The sequence below is a fragment of the Mus pahari genome, chromosome 2 (assembly GCF_900095145.1).
Source record: "Mus pahari chromosome 2, PAHARI_EIJ_v1.1, whole genome shotgun sequence".
Lineage (NCBI taxonomy): Eukaryota > Metazoa > Chordata > Mammalia > Rodentia > Muridae > Mus > Mus pahari.
Window position 1 is genome coordinate 538891 of NC_034591.1, and position 16649 is coordinate 555539.

The following is a 16649-nucleotide window of genomic DNA, read 5'->3' on the forward strand; positions in this document are numbered from 1 at the left end:
AAGTGAAGGCATGGCATGGTGCCCAGCTGCCAGCGAGACGACCTGAAGAGAGTCCTGGTTTGCAGAGCGACTGGCAGGGCTGTAGTCCCGCAGAGAAGAGCTGTGCAGCACACTCATCGATGCAGAGCTGACTACGGATGCACCAGGCCTGCGACCACTGCCCCCCTCTGGGAGATCTGTTGGAAAACAATTGGCACCACAGACAATTGAATTGTTGTCTCCACACCTATACACTGGTAGGCATTCTCAGTTTCCGGGAAAGCTCAGCTTCACACCCACACCCGCCGCACGCCCTGCGTTTGCCCACAGGATTGTGTTGTGGGAAGCAGTAACAGATACCCAGTGTGATCATCTCAGAACCGCATCTCTGCAGCTTTCAGTAATTCAGGTTCTACTGCCCGCACCTTCTTCCCAAGTCACAATGAATTTTAGTGTTTATGTCTTCAGATTTTATAAAATTAAAGAGTTCTAGAACTATAATAGCCTCAAGAACCAATCTACAGACCAACTGATCCTGATGTTACAGTCTAGGCATGTTTAATGAAAAATTAACACTTAAAAGTCAAATAATTAAAATAGTTCTGTTTTTAAGACTGGTTCTGGGAAAGCTAAGGCCCTGATCACCTGCGGCACAAGAATCTTTTACTTATTGCATTCTAATCTGGTAGGATGCCCCTTACCTTGTTTTTAAATGCAGAGAAAATGTTTCAAGCATGTCATAATGGTATTAAGAGCTTCCACTTTCTGAGTATTCACAGTGCTTTATATCATCACCTACTTTGAAACTGACTTTAAAATAAGGTAACTGAAGATAGAGACAGTCTGTGCCTTGATTTAAGTTACACAGCAGAGATGGGTGCAATATCCAGGACATCCCGGCTTTAGTCATTAACTTCCTTAGACAATAGCCTCTACATCTATGCTGAACCCAAACTGCAAACCCACAAACACTGACAACTGCTAGCTTTAAAAATAAACTCAAGAGATTAAGAGACAAAATGACACCCACTGTCCCAGGAGCTCACCGAAAGTGCTTTCGCTTGGTTCATCTGGGTCTGTAGGGTTACTGAGCAGGCTATGCACATCTCCTCGACGGCGCTGCTGTCTGTGTCTTCTCCGATACTGAAATTCAGCATATTCCTGCATAAACCAAAGGTTATAAAATACAGGAGAGCATGCAAATTGTAAAAATGCAACTAAAACTAAAACAGACTTTCTTTAGGAGAAAAAAAAAAGTGTGATTTTATATGCATACTATAAAAGCACTTGCTTTAGAAAAGGAAACTTCAAATTTAGCCAAGCAAAGAAAATAAAGGAAGAAAACAAAATCAAATTTCTAGTGGTCACAGATGCTTCTACTAGGGATGACTGTAATCTCCAGAGTAGACATAATTACTATTTCCATGGTCTTGTTATGTAAAACCACACTGACACCACAACCATCCTCCGACAGGTGTTAGGCTCTCCAGGGACCTAGTTTTTAAAGAAGTATGGGTGGGGAGGAACAGGAAGGGGGAACAGAAGCAAAAACAATGGCAAAAAACCCAGATGACATCTACACTGATATGTACCTGCCAGAAAACCAAGCTGCCTTTGTTACAATGACATATCAACTCAAAAGTCAATTGCTGAAAAAGAAGCATGCTACACACTGGCTTTCAAACGTACTACTGAGTTCCCCCTTCTCAGCCAATGGCCAGCTGTATTGCATCTCAGGGAGTATTCACAACTTAGCATTTTGAAGGAGACAGACTAAAACAGGTGTGTGTATGTCTGCTTTACATTGGTGGTGATAGTTTACAGTATGTTTGTTACTAGCCAAGGCTATAATCTGAGAGTATCTGCTACAGATTTCAGTAACAGGAAGTGAGAGTTAAAGAGAAGCCAGGATGCATGGCAGCAGACTTTTGAGAATCATTGTTAAATCTCCCATGGCTAAACATGAAGAGCCTCAGGCTTATGATGATCCCAGTTATTTATGGTAAAAGTACTAGAAGTAAGAGAAGTCAGGTTATGTATTATAGAACTTTCACACTTTATTAATCTGGCCAAATCAATCTATCTTTATCGATCTAATCCTGTCTGTCTGTCCATCCACCCATCCACCTATCCATCCTAACTTAACCTATTTGTGTGGCTGAAATTGAACCCAGCCTAACCTTAACCCTAACCCACCCTAATCCTAACCCTGCCCCATGCCCCTGCCCCTGGCCCTGGCCCTGAACTTTACCCTGCCCCTGCCCCTGCCCCTGGCCATGGCTCTGGCTCTGGCCCTAGGCAGACACACTCTGCCACTGAGCTCCAGCTCCAGCCCAGAGATGTCAGGACTCTAAGTCAAAAACTTCAAGATGATACATAAACAACTGTGATCAGAGAAAGGTTTTATTCTTTGTTAAACTGTGTTAACAATTTAATGAATAAAGCTTATCTTTTAAGGTGGAAAATTTCCACATCCCCTAAACTGTAATGATATGATACCAAAAAATAATCTCAGGATCAGTAAATTAAAGAATAATTTGTTTTATAAAGAATTAATTTATGGGCTGGAGAGATGGCTCAGTGGTTAAGAGCACTGACTGCTATTCCAGAGGTCCTGAGTTCAATTCCCAGCAAGCACATGGTGGCTCACAACCATCTATAATGAATGGGATCTGATGCCCTATTCTGGTATATCTGAAGACAACTACAGTGTACTCATATAAATAAAATAGATTAAAAAAAGAGAGACTGGTTTATTTTAAAAAATTATAATAAATATACTGTTATTACATATTAAATATTTTTATAGCTTAAGTATTTTTAATTGTCTTATATTCTTAAAGCACAAACTCCTGTCACTATTTATTGCATATACCTAAATTAAAAAAGCCTCCAGGTGATTGGCTGTATCCTCAGCAGCTGAGACGAGGCAGCATCTAATTTACCAAGCCACAGGCATTTCTGGATAGTAAATATTTTGATGGTTTTTCAGTTTCAAAAAACAAATGGGTAAGAAAGACCAGCAAGCGCTTCACCATTTGTCATCGTCTTTATAAGAATTAAAGGATATCAAATGACATTTTATGAAGCACAAAGCAAATGGAAAGTAAAATAATTGTTAAAACTATTATAAAATCAGACCCAACAGTGGCCGTGGCAAATTAAATATGAGAGAAGAGCTGCGAGAGTGAGGGTTTTCCTAGGTCTCATCTTTCCTCAGAATAGTCACTGCTCTACAGTTTTCATAGTTTAAAATGGTTTATCAGCCAGCTGTGGTGGCACATGCATATATTCCCAGCACTCAGTAGGCAGAGGCAGACAGGTCTCTGGGTTAGAAGCCAGCACTGCTCTCAGAGGGAGTTCCAGAACAGCCAGGACTCCATAGAGAAATCCTGTCTGAACCCTCATCCCTCCTGCTGTGCCCCTCCCCACCCCACCCAACCCAGAGAAAGGGTTATTAATAACAACACGAACAGTCTGGTAAGTCTGACTAAGGGCAGCAGAAAGTAAGAAAACATATCTACACAGACATCACTCCTGTGAGGCTTTTCCACCTTGGGAAACAATGAGAGGAAATTAACCTCAAGAAACTCTTCATTTACATTTTAATGTGTTTAGACTAATAGAACACTACAATTACACATTTCTAGTAAATAGAATTTAAATCTCTATTAACAAACTAGAAGACATGTTCCAAAAATTCATGCTGTAAATCTGACTAAATTCTCTTTAGTAATTAATAGCAGTGAACAGGGAATGAATGCACTAGTAGATGCGATAGAAGAGAGAGCTGCATGCAGGATGTGCCGAGACATTGCTGCTACAGAGATAGTATCACTGACCTCAGAGGATTTACAACAGGTCAGGGTGCAAACACAAGCAGGACTGCATGAAGAACAAAACATGAAGATAGCCCAAAACCCCAGAAAAACAATTACCTCAGGTGAAGCAAATCCTAAATATTCCCAATCCCATGTTCCACCGGCAAAGCTACAAAGAAATTAAAGACTGTTTGATTCATTATCAGTACTGCAAGTATACAACCAGACCCTTACCCTTTGGATATTATTACCTTTAATGCTTATCTACTTGTATCTTGCCAATCCAATCCATATCCATCTTTTTTTTTTAATTTTTAATTTTTTTAAATTTTACTTATTCACTTTACATCTTGCTCACTGCCCTAGCTATACCAGTTCTGGGCATATACCGAAAAGATGTTCCAGCATCCCACAAAGACTCTTACTCAACTATGTTCATAGAAGCTTAGCCAGAAATTCGCAATAGCCAGAAACTTGAAACAACCTAGATGTCCCTCAACTGATGAATGGATGAAGAAAATGTGGACATCAACACAATGAAATACTATTCAACTATTAAAACATATGAGGCAGAAGATGGACTAATCGGCCATCACTGGGAATAGAGGCCCCTTGGTCTTGCAAACTTTATATGACCCAGCACAAGGCAAGGCCTGGGCCAAGTAGTGGGAGTGAGTGGGTAGGGGAGCAGGGGTGGGGGGAGGGGTATAGGGAACTTTCGGGATAGCATTTGAAATGTAAATAAAGAAAATAATAATAATAAAAAAAGACATCATGAATTTTGCAGGCAAATGGATGGAATTTGAGATTATCATCCTGAGTGAGGTAACACTGACCGAAAAGGACATATACATGGTATGTACTCACTTAGAAGTGGGTGTTATCCATAAAGTACAGGATACCCACACTCCACTCCACAGATCCAAAGATCCAACTTTTAAAATAATAATGACTTCCAGTATTTTTTTAAATTCTAAGTTGCTTTACACTTGTAAAAAATGATGGAGAAAATAAAAATAACTGTGATACATAAAAGTGTTCTGACGGCTTTTTTTTTTTTTTTTTTTTTGGTTTTTCTGTCCTGGAACTCACTCTGTAGACCAGGCTGGCCTCGAACTTAGAAATCTGCCTGCCTCTGCCTCCCAAGTGCTGGGATTAAAGGTGTGCACCACCACCGTCTGGCCTGACTGCTTTCATTTTAATTTCATAAGCATAAAAGATATTTACCCAGGTATATTTATGTAAAAACAAAGACACATGACTTTTAGTGTTATAATGATAAGAAAAATGCTTCAATTGATTGTGGTAGAAGCAGTAAAATTATAATGTATGAAAAAATAAGCAAGCAAATGTTTCAGGGGATGAATTCAGATCGCTTAAGTAGCCTTACAAACAGCAGACTTCTCATTTCCTCATAATTTCATAATATCGAAATACAAATATGAACATAGCAAGTTGGCAAGTTACCAAATTCTATGTCCTAGAGGTGTTTATTGGCATCACTGCCAAGTCACTCCATAATTAAACTTGAAATGACATGTCAGAATTCTTTGGATTATGAATTCTGGTATGTGAAAGGTAACCTATTCTAATTTAGTCTAGAGAGTTAGACAGTGACAGACAAACAATCATTCTGGAAAAAAATTGTATTAGGAAGAAAATCATCAGAAAGGATTTAACGTATTTTTATCAGCTATCCATATTGTAGGTGCAAGAAACTTCTGAGAATATGAATGCTAGCTAAATAAAAAAAGTCCTGCCACTGGAGGCTCAAGCCAGTGAGGTTTCTGTAGTGCCCAAATTTTACCTGCGCCTGGGAGCATCCGGTGAGTCTGCAGGAGCAACACCACGAGCGACAGATGCCAGGAACTCCTGCCTTTTCTGCTGCACAAGGCATGCTGCCCTGATGATCTTGTGCCGAGGTGTACGAAGATAAGGCCTATTGACTTTCTGGGCAAGGTCTTCAGTGACCATTTCCAGGTCTGTCTATAGAAAGGAGGAGGAAGAGTCACAAGCTGAACGGGCTAGTATACAGATACAAAGCATATCGGGTTTCTCAGCCAAGTCAAATATTTAAGGTCAGAAATTAAATTTTGAAATAATTTTCTATTTAACATGCTTATTATTTTGTATGCTTTTCAGGTTTTGAAAAGATGATAGCTTAAGTCATCATAAAAGCAAGAAGACAACATTCATTTGATAGGCACTTACAAGAAGGCAGTGGGTACAAACCACCCAGGAGTGGAGTAAGTCACCACTTAGAAGGAATCTGTTATTGTCTTCACGGAAAACAAAACAAAACAAGACAGTAGGGTACACTGGGGTCACTGTACCAGCCAGTGCACAGCTGCGGTGATGGAGCCTATGTATAAATGCTGAAGGACTCTAGGACAAGGCAAGACTACCATGGCCTTGAAAGAAATGTAGAACATAAATCAGGAGAGGGCAGCTTCAAAGTGTAAAATGAAAACCAGCAGGGAGAAAACTGTCATGGCTTCCAACTAGGGGGATACTGAGGCTGGTGAGGCTGGTGACTGACTTAGGGGTTTTGTTTTAACTATCTAACTTTCTGAATTGTACTTCTGAAATAAAAGGGAAAAGGTAAACTTTCTATTCAAATACACAGTAGAGTTTGTTTCATCTCTGAAGATAAAGCCACTTTTATATAGTAAGAAATAGGTCACATTTGACCAGTTTGAAATAAACTAATGCTATAAAATGTTGCACAGCTCAGAAGTCATTTAAACTCATGCTGACAAATTTAAACTCAAAGAAAATTTTAGTTCATTAAGGGTAATTTTTCTTTATTTAAAGCCATTTAAAAATAAAAACAAAACTGTTTTACTACTAATACTTAAAGTTAAAACAATTTAAAATGGCATCTTACTTGCATTAGTTCAAAAATTTCTTTCTTTGTGCTTTTAGGTTCTAAGAAAAATCCATATGGATAAGAACACTTGAGGATGCGCCGAGTTTTTAGAAGAACATGCACTGCATCTTCGATGAAAGTGGTATCTGGACAGCCTCCTTCAGCTACAAAGACATTTAGGACAGTGTATGTTTTTGCAAATACATACTTTGACTAAACTAAAAATCTAGACACACACTCATGCATGAGAGGAGAATTTGTATAAAAGTCTCTGCTACGTTGCCTGCTTAAAAAGAAATCTAATTATAATTACTCCCTTGCAAAAGCAACACTGTAAAAAACAAACCAGATAGTAAATGCTGAGGAACAACTGGTTAACTGATGCTAAAGCTATCAGGGAGAAAATAGAACAAAAGAAGAATAAGGAGAGAGAGAAGAAACTGTCTTAATCAGATAGCACCAAGTTTCATAACATTTGATTTCTAAACTGTAAATAAAAAGACATTAAGCTGTAGATCCAAATTGAAGTACTGCTGAAAATCAAACTTAGACCTTTACGAAGATACTACATATGGATGTACACACTGGCATGGAACACCTTAATATATCTGCATGTACTATGTCTCTAGGTAGTATCTGTAGTAGGCTATAAATGCAAAGGGATAGGGACCCCCTTTGCCTTTCATTATAATACATGTGTGACGTTTATGAAGCAGATTGTTTCACTTTTCAATTGTTACATCTCTTACTTTTCAGCTTTACTATGCTGCTTGGAACATCTGATATGGACAAAAAAATAATTTGCACTTACTGAATATTTACTGTATGTCAGACACAGTTCTAAACATGGGGAACTACACACATCTGAGACTTTTCTTCTAGCCTCACTGTGGACATCTCCTGAGTTTGTATTAGTATAGCAGAGTCATATAACCTCTAAAGTCTACAAAATAATAATTAATCGGAACACCTGGCCAGTAGTGGTGCCTCCGCTCTAATTTATTTAACTTTTGTATTGTCTTATTAGAAAACTATTTTCACAAAAAGAGTATGAGAGCAAAATATTTTATGAGCTGAGACAAACATAACATCACTTTTATGTTTGAAATGTGTTTTTAACATATAAATTATGACTTATGCTCTGTGTAGTTGAGGTGGATATTGTGTCCCAATGATGACCAACACTCTGTCTGTATTTAGGAATTATTTAACCTCCAACTTTCAATTTGGAACTCACAAGTTAGGCCCTCCCATGGCTTTGCTTCTGGAGCTCAGCTCTCCCAAACTTGTCTGATGTCTGAATCAGCTCTGGGCATGCCCTGCCCCTCTCGGAAGCTCTTTAGGGACCTATTCATTTTGCCAGCACTAGAGACCAGCAGGGGCACAGAGGAAGGAAAACTACAGTTGAGTTTTGTCTGCTAACAGCAAAGGCTGCATTAGGAGAAGTTTCACAGATGCTAATCACATGCCAGCACGTCCCCGGGCTTAAGAGGACTTAGGGCAATGCCAGAGGCAGCTCATAGGGCTACTGTCCTTTTTAGGACACTACTGCCCTCTACCATTAAATTTACTTAGCAGATGTGTGTAAACACACACACATATGTGCGCGCGCACACACACACACACACACACACACACACACACACACACACACACACACTTTAAAACTTACTTTCTTTGAGAGCTCTACTCAACTGCTCCATCTTTTCTTTGGCTGTTTTAAGAAGGCGTTGTTCTAACTAAAGGAACAGAAATAAATAATTTAAATAATCTTTATTTATTCCTTTTTTTTTTTTGAGGCAGAGTCTTACTGTGTAGTACTGGCTGTCCTGGAACTCATTCTGCAGACCAGGCTGGCCATGAACTCATAGAGAGAGATCCACCTGCTCCCAGCCTCTTTATATATTCTTAACAGAGTATTTTATCTCATTTGTAATGATTTGGGACATACCTGATAACTATGCTCATGGTTTTTATATCTTGTATAATAGTGCATAAATCTGTCAAGTTCCTGAAACCGTTTATGTTTCTTCTCAGCCTAGGAAACAAAAGTACATTAACGACTTTTATTAAAACTACTCTTAAAATTGGTTTGAGAGGGATTAATGTTTCACTAATACTAGGTAGCAATGCATGCAGATATATTTATTATTTTGTTGCTAGAATATAATGACCACTACATTTTAAAGTTGTCTGTCTGCATTCTCTGTGATAAAACAATGAACTCCTGACTCTACATCTTCAATTTTGATTGCATGGCTTACAGCTACAGATAATTAGTATCCCTTCAAAATTCACATTGAAGCCCTAACCCAAAATGTGACTTGCATTTGGAGTCAGAACCTATGAGGAGGTGATGGGTTAAGTGAGGCCGGTATTACAGATCCATCTTCATGGAAATGGACACCATAGCTCTCTTGTTCTATTTCCCAGCCATCATGACAGTGACTAGAAAGTGGGGGCCTGTTGGCACGCCAAGAGGAGTACCCTCACCAAGGTAGAGTTAGGTGGAACTTTTCTCAGACTTCATAGTCACCACAATGGAGAGACTGAAGAGCTGGCTTAGTGGTCAAGGCCATCGGCTGCTCTCCAGAGGACTCATGTTTGATTCTTAGCATACATATGGTGGTTCACAGCCACCTGTAACTACACCTTCAGGGGCTCCAATGCCCTGACCATGGACACTATGTATATATATATAGGTACACATGCAGGCAAATCACCTATGCATAAAATAAAAAACCTTAAAAAAACTATCTAGGCTATAACAGACAAGCAAAGTGAGACAACTGAGGGGGTTGGAGAGATGGCTCAGTGATTAAGAGCACTGCCTACTTTTCCAGAGGATGTAGGTTCAACTCCCAGCACCCAAATGACAGCTTACAACTACAGCTTATAGTCTTAAGTGATCCAACACTGTCTTCTGATCTCTGAGCACCAGGCAGGCATACACATGGTGCATGGACACATATTCAGGCAAAACAACCACACACATAAAATTAATAAGTTAATTTAAAAAAAAAAAACCCAAAAACATTCCCTCCTTGGGCCTGATTGGGAAAAAAAAAAAAAAAAAAGACACAAGTACACCATAATATAATGTAATGCTGATAATATACTAAAAATGGTTTTAAATCTTTACAAAGGCAGGCTGGAATTGGATTTTTTCATATTTTCATCAAAAGAAAAAAAAAACATTGAAAGAAAAAAGCTCCCAATTTTTAGCTTTTTTTTTTTTTTTTTTGCTTAAAGGGCACTCTAAAGTATATTCAATGTAATGCCTCATCAAGATGAAGACATATAAGTCCGTCCCACAGTAGCCTGGAATACACAACTTAGGCAGGTGTTACCTCCACTGTCATCTCCTTGGATTGCTCTTCTACATGCTGGATGACTTCATAGCGAGTACATCTGTAATAACCTCCAGTGGAAGAACTATGTTTTTTCCATTCTTCTAGGCAAATCCAGCAAAAGTCATACTTGCACTTTAAAAGGAAACATGCAGATATCTCTATATATTAACTAAAAATTCACTCATTAAGTAGACCATAATTAGAAGACAATTACACAATTATAAAATGAAAATTAAAAAAAAATTTCTTTTTCTTTTTTTTTCATCTTTTTATGCTTATGGATTCTGTGTCAAAAAGATCTTCCAATTCTATACTCTTCTGATACTTCTATCAATACTTCTGGTACTGGTTCATTTATTTATTTTTAAACATTTAAATCTTGGGCCTATCTTCTCTAATATGAACTCAACTTTAGAGCTGTCTAGTTATCACAACACCATGCACTGACTACTCCATGTTTCCCCACTGGCTATACATCTGGTTATACACTGACATCACCCCACATGAACTCCCTCTGTATGCATCTACTTGCTAGGCTGGCTCTCTAGTCTGTCCATACTCTGTATTCACATGCTGGTACCATACACAGTGCCTCGAGTGCTGAGCTTTCACGGCATATGATCTTGCAAGGCTACCGCCCCTGCTATCTTTGTTTTCCAACGTTTCCCTAATTAAACTTGCTTTGATTTACCACATGATCATCTGAATTAAGTTTTCCTGGATGCAGAAAGACAATCTGCTGGCATTTTTGTTTGCCATCTTTTTTGTCTTAAAGAGGACTTAAAAAGATTTTCAACAAAAGTCTTGCATATTTTTAAATCTTATTTTAGACTTGGAAGGTCTATCCATTTCATCTAGATGTTGCCAGGAGACAGGAAGATTCTTATTTTCTGCAAGTTAATTTTTGTAATTTGCTACTAAGCTGAATTTTTATTGCTAGTAGTAGTATACTTCTAGGTATGTAATCATGCCATCTGTAAGTGTGATAGGCCTGTTTTGTTTTTGAGACAGGGTCTTGCTACATAGCTCAGGCTAGCTTTGCATTCTGATCCTTCTGCCTCAGCATGTAACATGTTAGGATTACAGGTGTACCACTACATGCAGCTTTAAAGTACAGTCATATTATTACTGTAGTTTTATGTTTTCTGCCTCCCATTTCTTGCTCCTGATTGTGTCTAGTTTCTATATTAAATATTCTGACTCTCTAATTCTCTGTTCCCCTTTTGTTGTATATCTGAAATCCTTCAGATCCTTGCTTAGGATATTAGCTTAGTGGTTTCCCTTAGCTTCCTTTAAAACCTAAGATTTATTGCTACATTGGTCATTCCATTTTGTTGTTGTTGCGCCCCCTGACCCCCAACCGGGCATCTCTGTGTAGCCCTGGCTGTGTGGGAACTCAGTGTGAAGACCAGGCTGGCCTTGAACTCAGAGATCCATTGCCTCTTCCTCTTAAGTGCTGGTATTAAAGGGGGTGCTGCCATTGCATGGCTCAGTCATTACTTTACAAAAATATTTTCTGTCTTAAAAAATGTTCTTATGGGGAAGGAGATGTGGGAAAGGTGACTGGGAGGAGAAGGGGTCAGATACTGGGATGTAAAGTGAATAAATAAATTAATGCAAAAATTGTTCTTACTGGTGTTTGTTAATTAATTTTTTTTTAAAAAAAATTGAACCACCTCTTTCTTTTCTAGTCCCAGGTGCTGCAGGAGCTATGGGTTCCCATGCAGACATGGCAAGGTCCAGGAACCACATCATACACTCAAATGACACAGAAATGGCATCAAGAAACCCCCGTCACAAAGACATGAATTTCTTAAGGGGGTTGACCCCAAGTTCCTGAGGAACATGCATTTTGCCAAGAAGCACAAGACAGGCCTGAAAAAAGATGCAGGCCAACAATGCAAAGGCAGTGAGTGCACGAGCAGAGGCCATCAAGGCCCTTGTGAAGCCTCAGGCCATCAAGCACAAACCCAAGGGTTATAGGCTCTGTCAACCAAAGCCCAAGGTTCAAACCAAGGCAGAGGCGGCAGCTTCAGCTAAGGCCCAGGTTTCAGTTCCGGCTCAGGCTCCCAAAAGTGCCCAGGCCCCTGTGAAGACCCCATAGAAAAGGCTCCTGCCAATGTGAAGCCAGATGGACTGCTGTGGCACACCTACCTACCTATACATTATTTGCAGATGACCAGTGTCCTATGCTGTTACTTCAGGCAAGATCAAAAGAAAAAAAATTGTACCACATTTGCAATTTACTGTTTATTTTGTATTATTTTAATTGAGTATCATTTCTGCTTTGGCTGCATCATTCAGGTTGTAATAAAGTAGTATTGTCATTATAAATTCTTTAATTTCTTCAGTTATTTGAACATTTACATGGCATTTTAATAACTTCATTATTACTGTCTAACTTATTCTTCATGACCAAGAATATTACCTGTACTATTTTTTTATTTGATTATAATAATCATTTAAAATTATTGATTTTAACAGTCAATACTTAAAGATTATTACTTTTTTCTGATGATCTATTGGTGAAGGTCGCTGTTGCCTAGGCACTTAAAAGACGACACTTAATATTTTTAGGAAATAGTTTGACTATATACATTACTATCAGTAACTATGTTACTTCTACATAATTTCTATTTCATCACTACTCTTTGCTCTCCACGTAGTCACTCTTTGCATTCATTTATCATTTAACATGCACTTATTCAATAAATTAGACTTGTTTTAAAGCTCTATGCAAAGTCTTTTCCTGGCTGACAAAAGAAAACTTTGTGACTACTTTGATACAAATACCTTGCCATGTGGCTTTATTGATTTTTCCAAATTAGTGGGAAAATTACCATAAATCAACCAGATATTAGCAACTATGATAGAAAAATACAATATAAAATTTCATTAATTCTTTTTATTTTTTAGGTTTTAACAAAAGTTTTCCATAGTGTCAGATGAAGTACATATCTATGTAATTTAAAATATTTAAAAATGAAAGATTTGCATCCCAAGTGAGGTACCCAGACACAGAAAGATTAACACGGTATGTATTCATTTGTAAGTGGACATTAGTCGTCAGTAAAGGATCACACTACAGTCCACAGACCGGGAGAGACTAAATCACAAGGAGGGCTCTAGGGAAGAACTCATGATTCTCCCTTGGAAGGGAAAATAAAATAGATTTGGTGGGTAGACTGGGGACAGGTAGGGATGGATCAGGATGGTGGGAGAGATCACCAGAATTTGGGGGGAATATAAGGGGCCATGTGGAAACCTAATGCACTGGAAATTCCCTGGAACCTATTAGAGTGACTATAGTGAAGACTCATAGTAATGGAGGACATAGACCTAGATCCAGCTATCTTCTAGGTTTCTAGTAGTGAGACTAGGACACCAAACCAGGCACAAAACCTTTCATTTACAGTCTGTCCTGGCTGTAAGAGATTTTACTGACAGGACCCTGATATAGCTGTCTCATGTGAGGCTATGCCAGTGCCTGGCAAATACAGAAGTGGATGTTCACAGTCATCTATTGGATGGAACACAGGGCCCCTAATAAAGGAGCTAGAGAAAGTACCCAAGGAGCTGAAGGGGGTCCTATAGGAGGAACAACAATATGAACTAACCAGTACCCCGAGAGCTGTGTCTCTAGTTGCATATGTAGCAGAGGATGGTCTAGTCGGCCATCAATGGGAAGAGAGGCCCTTGGTCTTGCGAAGATCATATGCCTCAGTACAGGGGAATGCAAGGGCCAAGAAGCGGGAGTGGGCGGGTTGGAGAGCAGGGTGGGGGGAGGGTATAGGGGGGGCTTGGGGATAGCATTTGAAAATAATTTTGTCCAGTTTTTGTTCAGTTTAGTGAACTAAAATTGGATAATTTTCTCAGAAACCAACAGTAGGCCTTTTCCTTCTGCCCCTCAGGGATTCCCTGCTGTCTCAAGAAGCCCATTTCTTTACATTAAATTTACTATAACATAAACTTGTAAGATAATTCTGTAACTTCCATTCTTTTGCAAGTTATAATTCAATGAGCACTGGCTCAAGGTGAAAAAAAAATCAAGTATTGTTAGAGTAATGTTAATATATTTTATTAGTCTTAACTATTTTAATTTCTTTCACTTTCTAAATAAAAATTATATTGTCTTAATATTTTAAAATATTACTTAAAAACCTAGATGGTCCTTCTAATAAAGGAAAAAAAAATGAGAGTATTAGTACAGTTTTCAAACAAAACACTGAAATAGAGGCATGAATTAATATAGTATTAGTAACCCTATTCCAAGATTGTTAAAAATGTAAGTAGCTTCTTTTTCTACAATGAAATCAGGAGAGCACAGATTTCCTTTCAATCCCCTAAAGGTTTCAGCTAGGTGGATCTCTTTATGTATTTTAAGTTTTCAATGTTGTAAAGAACTGAGTTATTTATTTAGTTGATGGATTTATTAGCAGAATACCATCTTGTTTTATAGTACAAACTCAATGAAGACTCTAATGGCAAAGCATGGAAATGTGTGTCAGCCTCTTACCTTGGCACACTGCATGTGATTGCAGCCCTCGTTCTTCTGTATTGGAGACTTACAGTTCGCACAAGGCTTGGAGTTAGTTAACAGCCACAGACAATTGGCAGCGTCCTCATAGGCTTCGCTGACTCCGACGACTTTGAGGTATTGAGCACAAACATAATACATGGTTAAGCACAGAACACCATGGGGAGGGACCTAGGCCTTTCTTTGCAGGCTCTCTCCATGGCACTCATGTGTTTGTCTTTCCTGTTAGTGTCTAGGGCAAGAGTTTTATTATGTATATGAGTACACTGTCTTCAGACACACCAGAAGAGGGAATCGGATCTCATTACAGATGGTTGTGAGCCACCATGTGGTTGCTGGGAATTGAACTCAGGACCTCTGGAAGAGCAGCCAGTACTCTTAACCACTGAGCCATTTCTCCAGAACCGGGCAAGAGTTTTAAAACTTCTTCATTTTCAATAGTATAGGAAGTTCTGTTCCAACATTCTTAAAAAACCTATTTGAAAAGAAATTTCTCTGTAAAGCTATACAAATAAAAATGGGGATGAACCAAAGTTTTTTTTTTTTAAAGAGTATGTACTTTGTTTAAAGTAATTATTATATTAAAGAAAGTTATAGAAAGAGTGATTACCTTAGACTAGCAATTCTCAAACTGGGGATTGAATGACCCTTTCACAGGGGTCCCCTAAGACCACTGAAGAACACATATTTTGGATGGCCTTAGGAACTGAGACACTGCTTCCCCATCTCCAGGCGGGTATGCCATATGTAGGCATGCCCACACAAGTGCCCAGAACTATACTGAAGGGTTGCAGCATTAGGAAGGTTGAGAACCACTGTGTTAGACTATAGCCTCTTTTAGAGTGTAATTTTATGTTATGTGTATGAATGTTTTGCCTGAATGTATGTAAATGTATGTATTTGCCTGGTGCCTGCAGATGTCAGAAAAGAGTGTTGGATCCCTTGGAACTGGAGTTGTAGATGGTTGTAAGCTACCTTGTAGGTTTGAGAACCAAATTCAGATCCTCTGCAAGAGCAAAAGTTGTTCCTAACCACTGAGCTATTTCTCCAGCCCCTAAACTTTAATTTCTTAAAATAGGCTAATTGCAAACAAAATGATTAGGGATTCTTTATAGTGGCAAGCTTTAAACACCAATATCTGTTTTGTGAGGCAGGACTTGTTATACATAGTCCAGATTACTTACAAATTCAGAACCTAGCCCTCAGCCTACTGAGGGCAACAATTATACAAGAGCACCACTTTTTCTCCTTCTCCTTCTGCTTTTAATCTGTGATTACTTCAGATAAGCAAACCTAATGGGATATGCCTACAACTAAATGCATCTCTCAGATCTGTTTCTCTTTGTTTACCCATGCTTGTAAGTCATCTACAGAGTTCACGTCAGTCTTGAGGAGGGTTGGCTTCAGCATCCTCTGGCTAGCTCACTCACAGCACGGCTGACCCCATACCTTCCCCTCTCATTTTCTTTCCATCACCATTCTTGGTTGTCTTGCCGAGACAGCAGAAACAGAAAACTGACCCTTCTTTGCAGTTCCTTCTCCTTCCTAACCTCAGCAATACTACCTACACAGTAATCTTCTGAAAACCAAGTTCTGTTTAAGATCTTTTCCCTGCTTTCCCTTGACAAAGGGCTACAAGATAAAATCCAATCATTTCAGTAAGCAATGTGAAGTCCTTCACGACCTGACCCATTCACTTGGTGGCTCAGTGCTTGCCCTATACCAAGTTTATAAATTTCTTCTTAAATTCAATTTACTCTGCTAGAATTTGAGATCTGTAATTTTAAGCAAGGCCACAGTTTTTAAAGATTCTAAGCATTTCATTTTAATTGCCTCCTGGCAATTTAAAAGGTAAAATCAAAATGTTGTTTTCCTCATTAGATCAGCAGGGATCTGCAGGTTTTGTTTTCTTTTCTATCTTTAACTGCACTAGGAAGCCTTACTTCTTCTGTAGTGAAAGTGATGCCAGGCGGTCATTTAAGAACCCTGTCCGTAGCCGGGTGTGGTGGCGCACGCCTTTAATCCCAGCACTCGGGAGGCAGAGGCAGGTGGATTTCTGAGTTCGAGGCCAGCCTGGTCTACAGAGTGAG

The 16649-nt window shown here is 38.9% G+C and overlaps 1 protein-coding gene across 6 annotated transcripts in view; it reads right to left on the reverse strand.

Moving 5' to 3' along the window:
• The window catches only part of Ankib1 (ankyrin repeat and IBR domain containing 1), a 93112-nt gene that overhangs the window by 3366 nt on the left and 73097 nt on the right, over positions 1-16649 (reverse strand). For 5 of the 6 annotated variants that reach the window (XM_021190256.2, XM_029535604.1, XM_029535607.1 and 2 more), the window contains 9 exons: positions 14539-14669; positions 10020-10154; positions 8621-8707; positions 8342-8408; positions 6688-6833; positions 5608-5786; positions 3918-3969; positions 1026-1140; positions 43-176 (listed from right to left, as the gene is read on the reverse strand). In XM_021190256.2, the coding sequence (XP_021045915.1) occupies positions 43-176; positions 1026-1140; positions 3918-3969; positions 5608-5786; positions 6688-6833; positions 8342-8408; positions 8621-8707; positions 10020-10154; positions 14539-14669 (1046 nt within the window). The remainder of the gene's footprint in view (positions 1-42; positions 177-1025; positions 1141-3917; positions 3970-5607; positions 5787-6687; positions 6834-8341; positions 8409-8620; positions 8708-10019; positions 10155-14538; positions 14670-16649) is intronic. The other variant, XM_029535608.1, reaches the window with a different exon arrangement.